At 52.6% G+C, this 16,084-nt stretch overlaps 9 protein-coding genes across 9 annotated transcripts; 3 read left to right on the forward strand and 6 right to left on the reverse strand.

The window, feature by feature from the left end:
• Nucleotides 1-239: 239 nt before the first annotated feature.
• On the forward strand, nucleotides 240-3,992 carry BDW74DRAFT_177545 (DEAD/DEAH box RNA helicase; the record flags this gene model as incomplete). Its single annotated transcript, XM_073728923.1, has 5 exons — nucleotides 240-380; nucleotides 438-758; nucleotides 815-1,232; nucleotides 1,288-3,657; nucleotides 3,718-3,992. The coding sequence occupies 5 exons, from the start codon at nucleotides 240-242 to the stop codon at nucleotides 3,990-3,992; spliced, it is 3,525 nt and encodes a 1,174-aa protein (XP_073584571.1).
• Nucleotides 3,993-4,048: 56 nt separating this feature from the next.
• Nucleotides 4,049-4,868, reverse strand: BDW74DRAFT_13522 (uncharacterized protein). The gene is made up of 2 exons (XM_073722376.1): nucleotides 4,336-4,868; nucleotides 4,049-4,267 (listed from the first exon to the last, which is right to left on the reverse strand). Exons 1-2 carry the CDS (start codon nucleotides 4,606-4,608, stop codon nucleotides 4,106-4,108), a joined length of 435 nt encoding a protein of 144 aa, XP_073584572.1. The 5' UTR covers nucleotides 4,609-4,868; the 3' UTR covers nucleotides 4,049-4,105.
• Nucleotides 4,869-5,052: 184 nt separating this feature from the next.
• On the forward strand, nucleotides 5,053-7,867 carry BDW74DRAFT_152153 (C2H2-type zinc finger protein). The gene is made up of 7 exons (XM_073724310.1): nucleotides 5,053-5,369; nucleotides 5,441-6,803; nucleotides 6,850-6,990; nucleotides 7,041-7,117; nucleotides 7,167-7,194; nucleotides 7,246-7,308; nucleotides 7,375-7,867. The coding sequence occupies exons 1-7, from the start codon at nucleotides 5,286-5,288 to the stop codon at nucleotides 7,497-7,499; spliced, it is 1,881 nt and encodes a 626-aa protein (XP_073584573.1). The 5' UTR covers nucleotides 5,053-5,285; the 3' UTR covers nucleotides 7,500-7,867.
• BDW74DRAFT_152155 (uncharacterized protein) lies at nucleotides 7,864-9,000 on the reverse strand (the record flags this gene model as incomplete). The annotated part of the gene is made up of 2 exons (XM_073724311.1): nucleotides 8,667-9,000; nucleotides 7,864-8,581 (listed from the first exon to the last, which is right to left on the reverse strand). Coding segments are annotated over exons 1-2 (638 nt in total), but the record flags the coding sequence as incomplete, so codon positions are not given.
• A 200-nt stretch (nucleotides 9,001-9,200) lies between these two features.
• Nucleotides 9,201-10,147, reverse strand: BDW74DRAFT_177549 (SDR family NAD(P)-dependent oxidoreductase; the record flags this gene model as incomplete). Its single annotated transcript, XM_073728924.1, has 2 exons — nucleotides 9,201-10,039; nucleotides 10,096-10,147. 2 exons carry the CDS (start codon nucleotides 10,145-10,147, stop codon nucleotides 9,201-9,203), a joined length of 891 nt encoding a protein of 296 aa, XP_073584575.1.
• A 583-nt stretch (nucleotides 10,148-10,730) lies between these two features.
• BDW74DRAFT_177550 (adenosylhomocysteinase) lies at nucleotides 10,731-12,324 on the reverse strand (the record flags this gene model as incomplete). The annotated part of the gene is made up of 6 exons (XM_073728925.1): nucleotides 10,731-10,743; nucleotides 10,793-11,228; nucleotides 11,276-11,877; nucleotides 11,923-12,049; nucleotides 12,098-12,230; nucleotides 12,286-12,324. 6 exons carry the CDS (start codon nucleotides 12,322-12,324, stop codon nucleotides 10,731-10,733), a joined length of 1,350 nt encoding a protein of 449 aa, XP_073584576.1.
• Nucleotides 12,325-12,694: 370 nt separating this feature from the next.
• BDW74DRAFT_152159 (uncharacterized protein) lies at nucleotides 12,695-13,267 on the forward strand. The gene is made up of 2 exons (XM_073724312.1): nucleotides 12,695-12,803; nucleotides 12,869-13,267. The coding sequence occupies exon 2, from the start codon at nucleotides 12,888-12,890 to the stop codon at nucleotides 13,071-13,073; it is 186 nt and encodes a 61-aa protein (XP_073584577.1). The 5' UTR covers nucleotides 12,695-12,803; nucleotides 12,869-12,887; the 3' UTR covers nucleotides 13,074-13,267.
• Nucleotides 13,268-13,461: 194 nt separating this feature from the next.
• Nucleotides 13,462-14,665, reverse strand: BDW74DRAFT_184889 (uncharacterized protein; the record flags this gene model as incomplete). Its single annotated transcript, XM_073730917.1, has 4 exons — nucleotides 13,462-13,559; nucleotides 13,608-13,700; nucleotides 13,756-13,970; nucleotides 14,038-14,665. 4 exons carry the CDS (start codon nucleotides 14,663-14,665, stop codon nucleotides 13,521-13,523), a joined length of 975 nt encoding a protein of 324 aa, XP_073584578.1. The 3' UTR covers nucleotides 13,462-13,520.
• A 504-nt stretch (nucleotides 14,666-15,169) lies between these two features.
• BDW74DRAFT_177552 (uncharacterized protein) lies at nucleotides 15,170-15,973 on the reverse strand (the record flags this gene model as incomplete). The annotated part of the gene is made up of 2 exons (XM_073728926.1): nucleotides 15,170-15,336; nucleotides 15,394-15,973. 2 exons carry the CDS (start codon nucleotides 15,971-15,973, stop codon nucleotides 15,170-15,172), a joined length of 747 nt encoding a protein of 248 aa, XP_073584579.1.
• Between the last annotated feature and the right edge of the window lie 111 nt (nucleotides 15,974-16,084).

Here is a 16,084-nt window from a genome sequence, read left to right on the forward strand (position 1 = left end):
TCATCCCTGCCTCACGTGAGCCAGTGGCTAAGGCTTGGGGTCCTCCGTGAAAAAAGAGTGGCGCTTGATGAGAACTATACAGCTAGATAACCTCGACACTGTGCCTGCTGCCGAAGTGCAATACCTCCTGAACTCGACATTGAATGGAACGGTAATCTAGGAACTGCATCGCTCATTTCGCCGCGTCCTTGGGTGTTCTTTGAGTCCCAGTAATACTCACTCATTGCTGGCCTGCAACAATGGCTCGCCATGGGGATACTCGCTCACCATCACCTGTAGGCAGCACATACTCATCGTCAAGACGAAGTCGCAGAGATGACGAACGCTATGAGCGGAAGCGAGACGATGGCCGCAGTTACCGCAGGTCTCGTAGTCCCGAGGTGAGTACTTGTGCTCCGGTTTTCTCATGTACGTTTCTAATCCTACTTCTTCTCCAGCGGCGGTATCGTGATCGCGACCGTGACCGCGAATTATACCGAAGACGTGATCGCTCCGTAGACAGACGCGACAGCCACCGCGACGAAGACGGTTATCGACGCCGAGACCGCTCCCGAGATCGACGCCGCTCTAGAGATCGAGATCATGATCGTGACTATCGCCGCAGGAGCCGCAGCCGCGATAGGGACTACCGAAGCAGGCGAGATGATTCGCGCGACCGGGCCCGAAGACGGACAGACGATTCTGCTGACTTGAAGCACAAGTCTAGACGGGACGATAGCCGAGATCGGACCAGGGGTCCTGAGCCCAAATCTCGCGAGGTGCGTTTTCGTTTCAGTCCTGCTACAATTGATCACTACTTATACTGGCTGGCCAGGCCTCGAAGCCGGCGACGCCAACACGCGCGGGGCCAACGGACGATGAAAAGCGAGCCGAGAGACTTGCGAAGCTTGAGGCATGGAAGCAAAAGCAGGCTGCTGAGAAAGAACGAAAGCAGAAGGAAGCCGAAGCCTCTGGTGGACCAAGAAACATTCTGGAAGAAATCGATAGAAAGTCTGAGTTATCACCAGCCGTTAGTTCTCCCCGGTCTCCTGCCCCACAAGGCGTTGATGCCGCTCCAGCTGCATATGCTGGGAAATTCGACCCGAAGGCTATCGCCAAGAGTGCTGCTCAGACTTCAACTGCTCCATCTGTTCTGGGGAATGACGTGTCTGTCCCGCCCTCTGTCAAAACCCCGGTTGGACTGCCAACGAAAGTTCAAGATCATAAAGCTTCGAGCAATCCTCCCTCTTCAGGTATGTTCTCCTCTTGCTTTCATCATTGTATGGTTTATATTTACGCGCTATCTAGCTGCTTTAAAGGCCAAAGGGAATGTGGGGAGGTTCGGGTTGGGCTCCAAACAAGTGGCAGATAATGAGAAATCAATCGCCACCAAGACACTTGGGTTCGGTGAGGAAGAATCAACACGGAGGAAACTCGAACGCCTGCCGACGCCGCCTCTCGATGATTCAAATGCTAGTAAAGTAGCGGAAACAACCGCAGACGACGATGACGACGTTGACATGCAAGATGGAGAAACCGAAGAGGAGGATGCCGCTGCCGCTCGCTTGGCCGCCGAGCGGCGAGAGGAACGCCTTCAAAACGAAGCACATGCTGAGAAATCCTACGGCAACACGCCTGCGAGAGAAGAAATACCTGATCAAATGGAAGTTGACACAAAAGAGGAGGAAGAGGTCGACCCTTTGGATGCCTTCATGTCTGAACTCGCAGATACCGCTCCCCCAAAGAAGAAAGTGGGTGCTAAGTTTTCAAAGGCACAAGAGCCTGAGGCTATCTTTGGGGATGAGCATGACGTGGGAATGACTGCTGTCGGTGAGGGCGACGCTGAAGATTTCCTTGCCATTGCCAGCAAGGCCAAGAAGAAGAAGGATATTCCGACTGTTGACCACAAAAAGGTGGAATACGAACCGTTCCGGCGCAAGTTCTACACCGAACCGTCAGACTTGGCCCAGATGTCTGAAGAGGAAGCGGCGAACCTGCGGATAGAACTTGATGGAATCAAAGTCCGCGGATTGGATGTGCCCAAACCAGTACAAAAATGGTCCCAGTGCGGCTTAGGTATACAAACGCTGGACGTTGTTGACAAGCTCGGCTTTGAGAGCCTCACTTCCATCCAAGCGCAAGCGATTCCTGCCATTATGTCGGGACGCGACGTGATCGGCGTGGCAAAGACAGGATCCGGAAAGACAATGGCCTTTCTTATTCCCATGTTCAGGCATATCAAAGATCAGCGACCGCTTGAGAATATGGAGGGCCCAATAGGCTTGATCATGACACCTACTCGTGAATTGGCGACGCAGATCCACAAGGACTGCAAACCGTTCCTGAAGGCCCTGAATCTACGGGCTGTTTGTGCTTACGGAGGTGCCCCCATTAAGGATCAAATCGCGGAACTGAAGCGAGGGGCAGAAATCGTCGTCTGCACTCCAGGACGGATGATTGATCTCTTGGCAGCGAACGCTGGAAGAGTCACCAACCTTCGCCGGGTCACGTATATTGTCTTGGATGAGGCTGACCGGATGTTCGACATGGGATTTGAGCCCCAAGTCATGAAAATCCTAAGCAATGTACGTCCTGACCGTCAGACCGTACTGTTCTCTGCCACATTTCCTCGAAATATGGAAGCTTTGGCTCGCAAGACCCTCACAAAGCCCATTGAAATCGTCGTGGGTGGCAGAAGTGTGGTTGCGCCTGAGATCACCCAGATCGTAGAAGTTTGCAACGAGGATAAGAAGTTCATCCGTCTTTTGGAATTACTGGGTAACCTTTACTCCACTGACGAAAATGAGGACGCACGATCGTTGATCTTCGTTGATCGTCAGGAAGCGGCCGATACCCTTCTCCGGGAGCTGATGCGCAAAGGTTATCCTTGCATGTCTATCCACGGTGGTAAAGATCAGATTGACCGTGATTCTACCATTGAAGACTTCAAGGCCGGCATCTTCCCTGTCCTGATTGCTACATCTGTTGCTGCCCGTGGTCTAGACGTCAAACAACTGAAGCTTGTCGTTAACTACGATGCGCCAAATCACCTGGAAGACTATGTGCACCGTGCTGGACGTACTGGCCGTGCTGGCAACACAGGAACAGCAGTCACTTTCTTGACGGAGGATCAGGAACGCTACTCAGTTGACATCGCCAAAGCACTTAAACAAAGTGGACAAGAGGTCCCAGAGCCTGTGCAAAAGCTGGTCGATTCGTTCTTGGAGAAGGTCAAGGCCGGTAAAGAGAAGGCCAGCAACTCTGGATTTGGTGGAAAGGGGCTGGAGCGATTGGATCAGGAACGCGATGCCGCTAGGATGCGCGAGCGCCGCACATACAAGACCGGTGACGAGGGCGAAGAGGAGGAAGAAAAGGATGAGAAGAAGAACGAACAGGCTGAAGAGCAGTTCAACAAGGTGCTCTCTTCGGTTCAATCTGCATCTTCACAGATACCCGGTGTTCCCAAGGGCATCGACCTCGACGGCAAGATCACTGTCCATAAGAGAGAAGTTGATCCGAATGCTCCCAACAATCCTCTTGATAAGGTTGGCTCGGCTGTTGCAGATATCCATGCACGTCTCAGCCGTGCTGGTGTCATGAGATCAGGTGTCCCCATTGACAACCGCGGTCCTGACGCTGGTGCGTTCCACGCTACTTTGGAAATCAACGACTTTCCTCGTAAGTTTCACTCCACGCCGCTTCAAGAAACAGTCTGCTAACGTGTTCTGCGTATTACAGAGAAAGCTCGATGGGCGGTTACGAATCGCACGAATGTGGCGAAAATTCTCGAGGCTACTGGCACGTCCATCACAACCAAAGGTAGTTTCTACGCTACCGGCAAAGAGCCTGGTCCAAATGAAAACCCCAAGCTGTACATTCTGGTGGAAGGTGAAACCGAACTGTCAGTGACGAATGCGATGCGAGAGTTGATGCGATTGTTGAAAGAGGGCACAATCGCCGCAGTGGATAGCGAGTCTAGGGCTCCGGCATCTGGACGATACAGTGTGGTATAGATTTGCGCTCTTGTAAGACATCAATCGCATGCATTACATCCCCCCGTTAGGCACCGAATCTGTCAGATATATACAATGTTTACCAAAGCTCTTGATTTCCCATTCTAGGCAACTCAATCCCACTTCCTCGCGGCAGAAGCCTCATCCACATCCCTAGCAGCTCTTTCGTCCTTACTAACCTCATTCAACGTCTGTGCTTGCGTCTGAGCCTTTTGCGCCGCCAACTTTGACCCTAATTTCCCCTTGCTCGCAGACCCTGCCGCTTCAGCACGTTTCTATCATGCAAAAGTTAGCATGTGACGCAACAAACCCAAAGAAACGAAAATCAAAGACAAGAACCCACCTGAGCTGCGATTGCCGCTTGAGCCCTTGCGTCACTAGTATAATCTAGCGTACCCGTGCCTGGCTCTGTTCCTGCGCTTCCGGAACTCGCTCCCCCACCGGTCCCCAAGGTCCTCCCAGGCGACTCAAAGTTCGACTTATGTTTCGATTTGGCGGTTGCGGGGACCGATGCGCGAGGTGCGGTGTTTGCTGTGCTTGAGCCCAGGACGCGGCCGGGGCGCGAAGATGGTCCGGGCTCAGCTTCGTTCTTGGAACTAGAGCAGATATTGCCCATTGCTATCCTTGCTTGACTTGCGCAGCGTTTAATATGGAAATAATGAGGCGATGAATTGGCTGGTTGAGTATAGGTACGGAGCTTTGGAGCTCTTGCGGAGAGTTTATGCGGGGCGGGAAGTAACGATGAGACTGTGACAAACAAACTTCAAGAGTTGTGATGAGCTGTATGGATGAGATAATTATGGTAGAGTGATTGAATTCAGATTTGCTCAGTATTGTATAACGAGTGGCTTCTAGAGTGGATATGGATGTTGAATGGCATCATGGAGACTGTCACTCTGGAGGAGGCCATTCTGCCTGTGCTACGTACGCGATAAGATAGCTTGGCGGTGAGAGCACGTGCTCCGGAGGCTCTTTCCGGATCGGAACTGCGGGCTGAATCTTGCAGCCTGCAGATTCAGGCAAATTACAGGAAGGGAATTCTGTCTGCTGCGAACAACAGCCTACCATCCTAGAAAATAATTACCATCACTACTGCATGACGCAGGATTATAGCCGGTATGCGGTGGTTTTGAGTCGTCGTTGCGGATGTTGTGATATGGGCGCCTTGCGATTCGTGGGCCCTCTGCTGTGCTAACTCCCAAGGTCCTCCCCCCACGTCCGCAGGGTCCTCACTGATATCAGAAATCCGCAGCTCACCATCCCCAAGGTCCTCAGCAGCTTCTTCTGCCCGCCATGCCTCAGGCTGGCCCCTCTAAGTCGGGCTGCTGCTTCTGCCCCCTCTCTCCCTCTGACCAGCGCCCACGCCGACTGTCATTGGTATGTGATCGTCTCAATGCCCCTCGCTTGCGTCGCATCAGGGCTAGCTAACAATCTGGACCTTGGTACAGCACGAGAAGGAACTTGATGCCTTTTTGCTTCTGTCTCGCTCGTTTATAGAGCATTCATCGGGGTCGGCTTACGACTCCTCATCAGAAAACTCAGGCAAGATGGCTACCCACACCAGGAAGGACGACTTCTGCCTCGAATGCCATTGGGAATCCTTCCATCTAGACGGGAAAAGCTCGGAAGGTTCATCCGGGGCCCCGGCGTCTGACTACTGCCCTGATAAGGAGCAGAATGCCTCGGAAGCCCATGTCGACGGCGCTTGTTGCGATACTGACAACTGCTCCATCACCTGCCCCTCAGTCTGCGACGGCTTTGTCGACTGCCACGACGAAGACCACGACGACGCCTGCTCCGCAGCTAGATGTGAAGAGCCACACTGTCATGATCCTGCCCCCATCTGCTTTGACGAGCACTGTTTTGAACCCGACCATAACCCTGAAATCACCGACCACTCATTGGAGTCTCTGTTCGGACTGGGGATACCGATGCCATCAGACAAGAACGACTTTACACTCCCCTTGGAGCAGTGTCAGGCAGACCAGTTGTCCAAGCCAACCGAGCATGCTGCGGCAGACTTGAATGCCCACCTATGTGCTGGTACCTTCTTCAATCCCGACTCAATAGCGCTCACTCCCTGCCATCCTCCTCACAGCTACCATCATGACCATCACTCCGCAAACCTATCTCATATCTCTCCCGCACAGAATATGCTACCACCGTCATTACCGATGCCCAATGAGGTCAACCCCTCCGATGTCTTTCATATGCTTGGAATGTGCCCTGACTATTCGAATCATTTCCACGTCCACGAAGCATCAAACTGCCCCGAGAGCCTTGACGGCGGTGCCACTTCCAATAACTTCACATGCCTTCATCTCGACGATGAGAGTCTAAATAGTTTGATGAAGAACCCTATCTACACGAGCAACAACCTTCCCGCAAGAGGGCCCTGCCGCTCAAACCATCGTTGCCGAAGCCACCACGCACATGCTCATCACTTCTCACCCTACTCCCGTCACTCTCGGTCTAGTTTCAGCTCCCAGATACTTCCTAGCCCTGGTGAAACACCACCTCCGTTAGATGGCGGTATCTCCTCGGTAATAACAAGCCCTGACTTCCCCCCAACAGACGGTGAGTTACATGTCTGCAAATGGGTATCGAGCTCCCATGGAGCCAAGACCAGTTGTGGTGCCACTTTTTCGAGTTCTTGCGCTCTTCAGGAGCATCTTGTCTCTCAGCATATGGGTCCAGTCAGTGGTGCCAAAGGAACAGGATACTATTGCTGCTGGGAGGGCTGCGGTCGTCCTGGAGAGCCATTCTCGCAAAAGTCGAAGCTGCAGGGCCACTTCCTCACTCACAGCAATTGTAAGGTCTCCTTATAATATGATTGTCGCAAGCTAACGTTACATAGACAAAAACTTCCAATGCTCAGTTTGTGGAAAGCTGTTCGCCCGGCAAGCAACCCTTGAGCGCCACGAGCGAAGCCATCGCGGCGAGAAGCCGTACAAGTGTACAGAGTGCGGCAAGTCATTCACGGATAGCAGCGAACTAAGTATGTTTTCTGTCCCCATCTCTGACCTGTATACAAGACTGACTGAACAGAAACGCACTCTCGAACTCATACCGGCGAGAAACCATTCAAGTGCACATATCCGGGTTGCAACTTCCAGACCGGCGATGTAAGTCAATTGACTCTTTGCCGAGGATACAGTACTGACAGATTGTTAGTCATCAAATATGTCTAGCCACAGGCTCAGTAAGTTCCTTCAAATCTCGATCTCACTCATAGTATTCTGACGTTATCAAGCACATGGCGAACGAAGACACAAATGCGTTCATCCCGGCTGTAACAAAAGCTTTACCCGACCTGGTATGCCACTCGATTCTTTTTTACTTCGCCATCGTCCGAACAAGAACATGCTAACGTAACACCCAGACCAACTCAAACGGCACATGCGCTCAACACACAAAACCGAACTCCAAATCCTCACCCCAGTCCTCGGGTCGATGTCTCCGACAGACGAGCAATTCGCACTGCAGGCTTCTTTCGGCATGGCGTAACGATATAAAACAACTGATACCCGGAGCTAAGGCGTTGTCGACGGATAAACTTTACTTTGGTACTTGATGGGTCGGTCTACACTTTGTCTATACTATTATATACATATGTGGGTGGAGTACGTACATGTAGAGTACTGATTGCTTTTGATGCGAAGAGTGTGACGAGTTGAGACGATTAATGATTGGATACCATGCTGCCATTCGGCAATGTATGCTCAGGCAGCTAATATATAGTTGATTGAAAATTGAGGCATGTTTTGAACATTTTGTCTTGGTGTCACTGCTTGGTCTGATAAATGTTTTAGGATTACAATCCTACCGTAACAAAATATTGTTCTTAGGGTTGTTAACACCGTCCGTTGGAGTAGATCTCGCTGTGCCCTCAGTCCAGCTTATATCCGAGTCCGATCTTATGGTTTAAACGAGTCATCCAACTTTAGATCACCGTTTCTTGCGCTTTCTGGGCAGACAGAGATGCAGAACTAACTCTCCGGTGATGACGATTATAGACGCATCCGCCAACTTCATAGCCCCACTCCTATAAGGTGTAGACCACTCGGCTGATCATACATCTCGTAACTTCCGCATCCAGCCGTGTCCATAACACAATAATATTCTGAATTACATATAGTTGATTTTATACCTCTCCATACACTCGCAGACCGCAAAGGGAAGCCCCTAATAGAGGAGAATAAAGAGAGCCATGAGGGACCTAATCATGCGCCCTCGCCTCCAACGCCTCAACCGCACTCTTCAACTCCCTGAGCCTCTGCCCAACCCTCTTCTTCACCATATCCCTCGCCTCCTGCGTCACCTCATTAGGATCCGTCCCCAAATTCACCAGTTGCATTCTCGCCTCGTCTTCGTCCGCTGTGCTTTGTTCTTGCGTCTGTGTCTGTGTCTGTGTCTGTGTCTGCTCTTCCTTGCCGCCCGTCGTAAGAGCAGAGCGTGTGTAGAGCTCGTAGGCGAGAACAAGGTTATTCAGTGCGTCGTGCGCGGACTCGCGGTCTGAGGCGGCGTAGATGGTTGAGTCGTCGGTGGACTCGGTGGCGATTTCGAATTCGTCTTTGGCGGTGTCGTACCTTTTGATGGCGGTATATTGTTAGCATTGCTCTGTTGTGAAAGAGGGGGGAATGGTGATCTGGGTTGTGGTCGGGGTGGACGTACAGCTCCTGGAGCTCTTCGACGATGGCATCTGCCTGGTCTTTTGCGGAGAGGGAGGTTTCAGGTGAGGATTGGAGTGGTGTTGAGGAGAATTGTCTTAGGGGCGTAATTCTGAGATGTGAGGCAGACGCTGTAGGTAGTTTGAGCTTGAATGTGTGCTGGTAGACGCCGATGGCTTGAGCTGCGACGGAGATAGAGCGGAGTTGTGTCCCTGCGCGGAGAGGGCGGGTGCTCCGGAGAGCGGATGCTGGTAGTCTCAATGATCGGGGAGGCATCTTGTAGTTTTTTACAGGGTATGAAGTCTTTGGGGAAAGCTCAAGCCTGGAGTTTAGCAATTGGAGTCTTAGTGGAGAAATTCAGGAGATGGGGAAGGATTATCAATGGCATGATGCCGGATGCGCTATGACGTTTATCTAATCGGGAGCAGTCTCACGTGCAACAGCTCTATACGGCACAAGCATACAAGGTCCCCATTTCAAATTAAACTGATAATTTTTCTATGAATCTCTATTGACAGAACAGATCGATGACAAAAGTCTAAACAGTAAACTTCATCCCCCCATTCGCGCAAACGACACTCCCCGTACACCACGCCCCATCAGCCGTACAAAGCATCCCCACAACCCCCGCAACCTCCTCCGTAAACGCGGGCCTCCGGCCCCCCATCTTCTCCCTCACCAGCCGCTTCTGCTCATCCGTCAACCCAATCTCCTTGAGCATCGGGTCCCCCTCCACATCATCAACAAGCTTGCTCAGCGGCGTCCCATCCTGAAACCCCTGGATCTGCTTCCAGAACCCCTCGCCCGTATTGAAGTACATATCGCCAGACACCGGGCCAGGATTCACAGCGTTAACCGTCGCGCGGTCTGCAAGCTCGCGCGCCCATGTCCGCGTCATGGCTTCCAGCGCGGATTTTGTGCCGCCGTACACGGACTGCCCGATGAAGCCGAGGCTCGAGGAGACGGAGGAGATGTTGACGATGCGGCCGGAGCGGTTGGTGGGCAGGTGCGGGGCGACGGCCTGCGTGAGGAGGAGCGGGGCGAGGACGTTGATGTTGTACTGCCAGTTGAAGTAGTCTGTGTCGATGGGTCCCTTTTCGGCGTCGTTGAGGGTGCGGTCTGCGGAGACGCCGGCGTTGTTGATGAGGATGTCGATTGTGGTGTTTGGGAAGTGCGTGGATGCGGCCTTTAGGATTGCGGACACGGCCTCTGCGGGCTTGGAGAGGTCCGCTTGCACGGAGACGCAGCGGATCGAGTGCTTCTTTGCGAGGATCTTGCAGAGCTCCTCGGTGCGGGAGCGCGAGGTCTCGGAGGTGAAGTTCAGTAGGAGTGAGCAGCCTTTGCTGGCGAGGTTCTTAGCGATGGCTTCGCCGATACCTTGGTTTCTTGGTTAGTTCTAAGATCTATAGATAGGTATAGTAGTTTCGACCTACCCCGCGAGCCACCGGTAACGATGCCGAACTTTCCCTTCAATAGGTGAGCCATGGTGAGTTACTAATTGAAAGTCAGGGATTGAGGGATGAGGACTTGTACCCCGTGGAGGGAAAGGGCCGGTTAAATAGTCCTCACAAGCTCGCGGGTACTTGGTGGCTGTTCCACTATCTCCAACCCGCACCATCGGGAATTTACCCGATCGAGCTCCCCCGCATGATCGAATCAGAGCTCTATCTTCGGGGTTACGGTTAAATGGCCCTTGACCAAGCTTTCCTAGCTCGCACCGAGGCCCCTGTCCTGGAGCTACCTAAGTATAGTCCGCGGTAGAGAAAATCACAGAGTAAGACAAAACATCATGCATCAATCATTCAATGCGACTGTTATTATATGGTATGTATACTATATGGGACCCCATCTACCGTAGAAATTATGGCACTGTTGAATGCAAATACTCCACTAGACCGGCCGTTGAACCCAAAACACTACCCAGAAACCCCGTGTATGCCACTTTTATGCCGTTGAAGGACAATGCTTTTGAGCTCCATGTTGATGAAGAACCCCATATGTTAGTCGTAACATCGTGATCATGTTGAAAAAAGTCTACTCAGGGTATCGGAAAATAGAAAGAAAATGTTTAGTAGCGGTAGCTACGACAGTTAGTCAAGATCTCTTATTCAAAAAGGGAGGGAAACATACTGGTCAGCCTTGTAAGGACCCTTGGAGTCGAGACCAAGGTACTCAGCCTGGACAGGAGTGAGGGTGGAGAGCTTGGCGTTGACGTGAGCAAGGTGGAGGTAGGCGACCTGCTCGTCGAGAACCTTGGGGAGGACATAGACACCGACGGGCTTCTTGCCGGAGGTACCGAACTCGGGGTACTTGTCGCCGAAGGCCTTGTCCTCAGCCTTGAACAGAGCAATCTGGGCAAGGACCTGGTTGGAGAAAGAGCAGGACATGACGAAGGAAGAGTGGCCGGTAGCACAGCCAAGGTTGACGAGACGACCCTCAGCGAGGAGGATGATGTGACGGCCGTTGGGCATCAGGTAGCGGTCGACCTGGGGCTTGATGCTCTGGACGGACTTGGCGTTGGCCTTGAGCCAAGCAACGTCGATCTCAATGTCGAAGTGACCGATGTCTGATCCGTTAGCTACATCGCTGTCGATATATTTGTGGTGGACTTACTGCAAACAATGGCATCGTTGCGCATGACCTCAAAGTGCTTGCCGACGAGGATGTCACGGCAACCAGTGGTGGTGACGAAGATCTGACCGATGGCGGCAGCCTCCTCCATGGTGACGACCTCGTAACCCTGGACAGCAGCCTGGAGAGCGTTGATGGGGTCGATCTCAGTGACGAGAACACGAGCACCCATGGTGTGGAGGGCCTGAGCGCAACCCTTACCGACATCACCGAAACCGGCAACGACACCGATCTTACCGGCGATCATGACATCGGTAGCACGCTTGATACCGTCGATGAGGGACTCACGGCAGCCGTACAAGTTGTCAAACTTGGACTTGGTGACGGAGTCGTTGACGTTGATGGCGGGGACGAGGAGCTTGCCGTCCTTGAGCATGCGGTAGAGGTGGTGGACACCGGTGGTGGTCTCCTCAGAGAGACCGTAGCAGTCCTTGAGCTGCTCGGGGTACTTGGTGTGGACAAGAGAGGTCAGGTCACCACCATCGTCGAGGATGAGGTTGAGCTTCTGGCCATCCTTGAAAGCGGAGAGCTGCTGGTCCAAGCACCAGTTGTACTCCTCCTCGGTCTCACCCTTCCAGGCGAAGCTGCTCGAATTAGCTTAGTCGACCAATTAATTGGGACAAACGTACACAGGGACACCGGCGGCGGCAATGGCAGCAGCGGCGTGGTCCTGGGTGGAGAAGATGTTGCAGGAAGTCCAGGTGACCTCAGCGCCGAGGGCAGTGAGAGTCTCAATGAGGACGGCAGTCTGGATGGCTGCGAAGAGTCAGATTATTTCATAACCGCTTGGTTCGAGTGACGCACTCATGTGAAGACAACCAGCAATGCGGGCACCCTTGAGAGGCTGAGCGGCACCGTACTTCTCACGGATAGCCATGAGACCGGGCATCTCAATCTCAGCGAGCTCGATCTCGCGGCGACCGAAGGCGGCCAGCGACTGTTCATGTTAGACTTGATATCCGCCTTGAATAACCTGGGTTGGAGCGACGTACGATGTCGGCGACCTTGAACTTCTGAGCGGGGGCGGCCATGGCTGTGGTTGTGAGGGTATATGGGAGAGGAAAAAACTGGATGGAATTGTTAGCAATTGCAGCTCGGGATTGAGTATTCTGCGGATAGACTCACAAAACAAGGATGGGGGTGGATGGAAGGAGGAAAAGAGAGGTGTGAGAAGGAAGAAAAGGGAGAAGAAAAGGATCAGAGAAGAGAAGAGGGGCAGCGGGTCGGAGTTCAGTTGTTACGGCGGGGCTGGCCAAAATGGGGCGGTCAGTCTTACTCAGCCCTTGTCCCTTGCTACGGTTAGTATTTTTCCTTTTAATTCTGTAAATCAAAAGAAACTGATGGCCGTACTGCTCTTGAACTTGCTTTACTGAGATATAAGTAGAATTGGCTGCGTTGTGGCCGATTGAATATTCTCTATAGGAGTATAGTATCGGTAGACAGCTGAGGTGGGTTTGCCGTTGGCACGTTGCTGGGGCAGTGGCCATAGATCTCTGCACGGCTCTACGGAGTGAGTCTACCAAATCAGGTCCCCAGCCCCGACGAAAACGGTGGCAGTAACCAGAACATCGGCAGGTGCCTGGCTCCCTAACAGATGGAGTTCCGGTCAAGTTACTCCGGTTCAGCCGTATTCGGGGTATTCCAGTGCTGCCACTGCAGCCCCACATTCGGCCTGTCAGCATGCTACCCTATGTCCAGATATCGCACCTTGGAGACGATCCTTCTGAGAACGAACCACGGGTTGTTCAAGGCGGACCAACTTCGGAAAATGTATACTTGATTCAAGCAAATGGTATCGGAGGGTGTTTACCTAAAGTAATCGGCTCATTCTTGCTATATAAGGCCCTGGCAGCCTGTCGGCTCCCCGCATTGGAGCTACGGAGTTTGCGACAGCCTCCTGCATGTCAGACGGACTCGACTTCGAACAATCTCGAGCGACCAGTGCCGGACTTGCTGGGTTCTTATCTTTTAAAGGTCTTCCTGATTTTATGGACGATAGAGCAGTACAAAGGCTCAAATATAATGACAGGCGGACGAAGTGATCATGGCCGCGGAGTTCAGAAGATACATCTTTATAGCGACGGTCATTCTACTCCAATACCTCTTCCTGGAAACATACCAAACAAAATAAGTCTGTGAGAAATGTAGGATCATACTAATGCAAGTAAGTAACTGTTAAATTACTGAACATGAAGGATTGTGTGTGCCATTATATATACCTCGGCGTTCAAACACCATCACCAAAGCGATACGGGTTCATCCATCTCTGCAGATTATCAGAGTCATACCATCCCAACAGGTCATTCAAACATACCTTATCATAGGGCTTGGACGAGTCACAGAACCGCAAATCCGTAGCCAAGCGGATGACACCCTCAGGGTCCTTGTTGACGGTTGAAGCGTGGATCTATATAACATTAGTCAGTCGGTCCTATAACCAACAAAACATTCGGCAGAAATACCGCATGTGGCTTGTGCAGGACGACATCTCCTGCTTCATATGCAGATACCAGCCAGCGCCGGTTATGCTGTTTGGCGAACTCGGCCGGGAACTCAGAGAGCAGCCCTGTGGCCATCATATTCGAGTTGAATGCCGAGCGAGCCTCCTCCTCTGTCAAGCCGGCATTCTTAGCCTTCATGGTAAACTCTTCTTCGATCTTGAGGCCGACAGAGTCCCCTGAACCATATCATTAGCACTCCTCGCTAGAACGAGGAAAGAGGTTAGGGCTAGCAAAATGACCTACCATCCTCAAGATAAATCAACCCGCCCCCGTTAACCTTAACATCCCCAATAGGCACCCAAGCCGTCAAACTCGTCGGCTCACCATACCTCAGAAAGATTTGATCATAGTGAACCCCAATGGGCTTGGTGCCAGGCGTATTATTCCGCAGCAACGTCCGCTGAAACGTCAACGTATCCTCTCCCCACCCACTAAACTTCGCAACGAAGTCATACAGCGCCGGGTGATGGCACAGCTTCTCAACATACCAATCCTTATAGTGCGCCTCTATCGCGCGGTCCACGAAGGCATCTGCGTTCTCGCCGCCCGGCCGTCCGTTTCCGCCTACCGCGCCCGCGCCAATACCGGGATAGTGCTCGGGATTCTTTGTCGGGTTGAAGACGCCCTCGACTGGGTCGGTGCCTTCTTTTAGCACACCTGTGGGTGAGAGGTATGAGAAATATTCCCGGCGTGTCTCGAGGACGTCGTCACGGGGCAGCAGGCCCTTGAGGAAGAGATACCCGTCGGCGCTGTAGCGGGCGCGGAGCTCCTCGATGGGGAGGGAGGGGTCTGAGGGGCGCAGGAGGGCGGCGTTCTCGGAGGTGAGGGGGCCGTCGTTGACGGCGAGGGTTTCGGTTAGGACGCCTGGCATGGTAGTCTAGTCTCAGTACACTGGGTGTTGAAGAAGATAAGTGAATGGATAGCATACCTAGACCATGGCCGAGCAGTGGGCTGATTAAATAGCTCTGCTCGTGTATAGATAGCCCGACCCTGCGTTGCTGCAGCTAGCCTAAGCTATCCAGCTACCCCGCCCTTCTCCAACCCCAAGCTCTGCGCTGGACCCAGTCGATTGATTCATCGGGTTCGTTATTGGGAGGTGTATCGTTAAGCATCCACTGTGAGTGGAGGATTCAACCCACCAGCGTCGTGGAAAGATTCCAGAATCATGCTCGATGCGGGGAAAGATGCTAGTTCAGGTCATGGCCGGTCTGGTATGCCCGGATTAGGGAAATTTCCATTCGTGGTAATGCTCTATTATAGGAAATGTTCCTTCTAAAGTAGTAAGATATGCGTATGTGTACTCGCTTAATCATAGATGTCGATCGCGACCAGAACCTTAACGCCTTCATATACCCCATGCCATCATCCCACATGTCTAATGCTTCCACTCTCGAAACTCCCACTCCCCAACGCCCTCACCAACAACAAGCTCCAGCGTCGTGAACACAATCTGCTCATACATCACCCTAGCGGCCCCGCGCGCCTTTGCATGCCAGGGCCCAGTCCCGCCTGCTCTAGCATCCTCGCGACTCCGCCAAACACCTGAGCATAACCATTAGCACAACTCACAGCAGAACAAGAGCACGAATAAAAACATACAAGTAGCAAGATTCTCCCTCTTCTCATTCTTAACCCCAAACCAATACTTCAACAAGCCACCACTAGCCACAGCCTCCGCATGCGACCGCTCATCCAGCAAATGCAGGCGGTCCCCATCGATATCTGCCTGCAGTGTTGACCTGAACACAACGACATAGAAACTCTGCCGCTGCCACGAGTAGCCTTCTTTCGCGGCGAGTTCGTGAAGCGTTGCTGAGACGGACGACCAGTTGAAAGACTCAGTGTATGGCGCGGTGGCGTAGTCTGCGCGCGTCGGGGTGAGTGTTGTTAGGGCTTGCGCGAGGAGGCGATTTGGTGTGTCGAGGGTTGAGAGGTCCAGAAGGTGCTCTGGCGTCGTATAAGGGGATGTTATGAGATACCTCGAGTCGGCTCTGCTAGGTTTATCGTCTAATGAATCTGAGACAGACGCGGACTGCGACTCGGACACCGGGTCTACCCCTGTCGGTACCCCTGTGGTCTCGTGTATCGTTGGCGCCACCGGTATAGCATCTAGCTGAGACAAAGCCGATGCGCCGTCTGTGGCCACCGGCACGGCCGTCGATATAGACGCAGCGGCCATTCTATGCTTCTATTGAATATAGAGCGTTCTATCGGGCTGGAATCGGAAGAACCTCGAAAAAACCGCACGCTCCGCTCAATGCACACAAAAACTCCAAAGAAAAGATATCAA

This window comes from Aspergillus multicolor (genome assembly GCF_047715735.1).
Source record: "Aspergillus multicolor strain CBS 133.54 unplaced genomic scaffold BDW74scaffold_10, whole genome shotgun sequence".
NCBI lineage: Eukaryota > Fungi > Ascomycota > Eurotiomycetes > Eurotiales > Aspergillaceae > Aspergillus > Aspergillus multicolor.

Coding starts and splice junctions, on each gene's coding strand:
- BDW74DRAFT_13522 (XM_073722376.1), bottom strand. CDS start 4,608: ATGGGCAATATCTGCTCTAGTTCCAAGAACGAAGCTGAGCCCGGACCA. Junction 4,268..4,335: donor AAGCGGCAATCGCAGCTCAG/GTGGGTTCTTGT, acceptor TTTGCATGATAG/AAACGTGCTGAAGCGGCAGG.
- BDW74DRAFT_152153 (XM_073724310.1), top strand. CDS start 5,286: ATGCCTCAGGCTGGCCCCTCTAAGTCGGGCTGCTGCTTCTGCCCCCTC. Junction 6,991..7,040: donor CACGGATAGCAGCGAACTAA/GTATGTTTTCTG, acceptor CTGACTGAACAG/AAACGCACTCTCGAACTCAT. Junction 7,118..7,166: donor GCAACTTCCAGACCGGCGAT/GTAAGTCAATTG, acceptor ACAGATTGTTAG/TCATCAAATATGTCTAGCCA.
- BDW74DRAFT_152159 (XM_073724312.1), top strand. CDS start 12,888: ATGGAGTTCCGGTCAAGTTACTCCGGTTCAGCCGTATTCGGGGTATTC.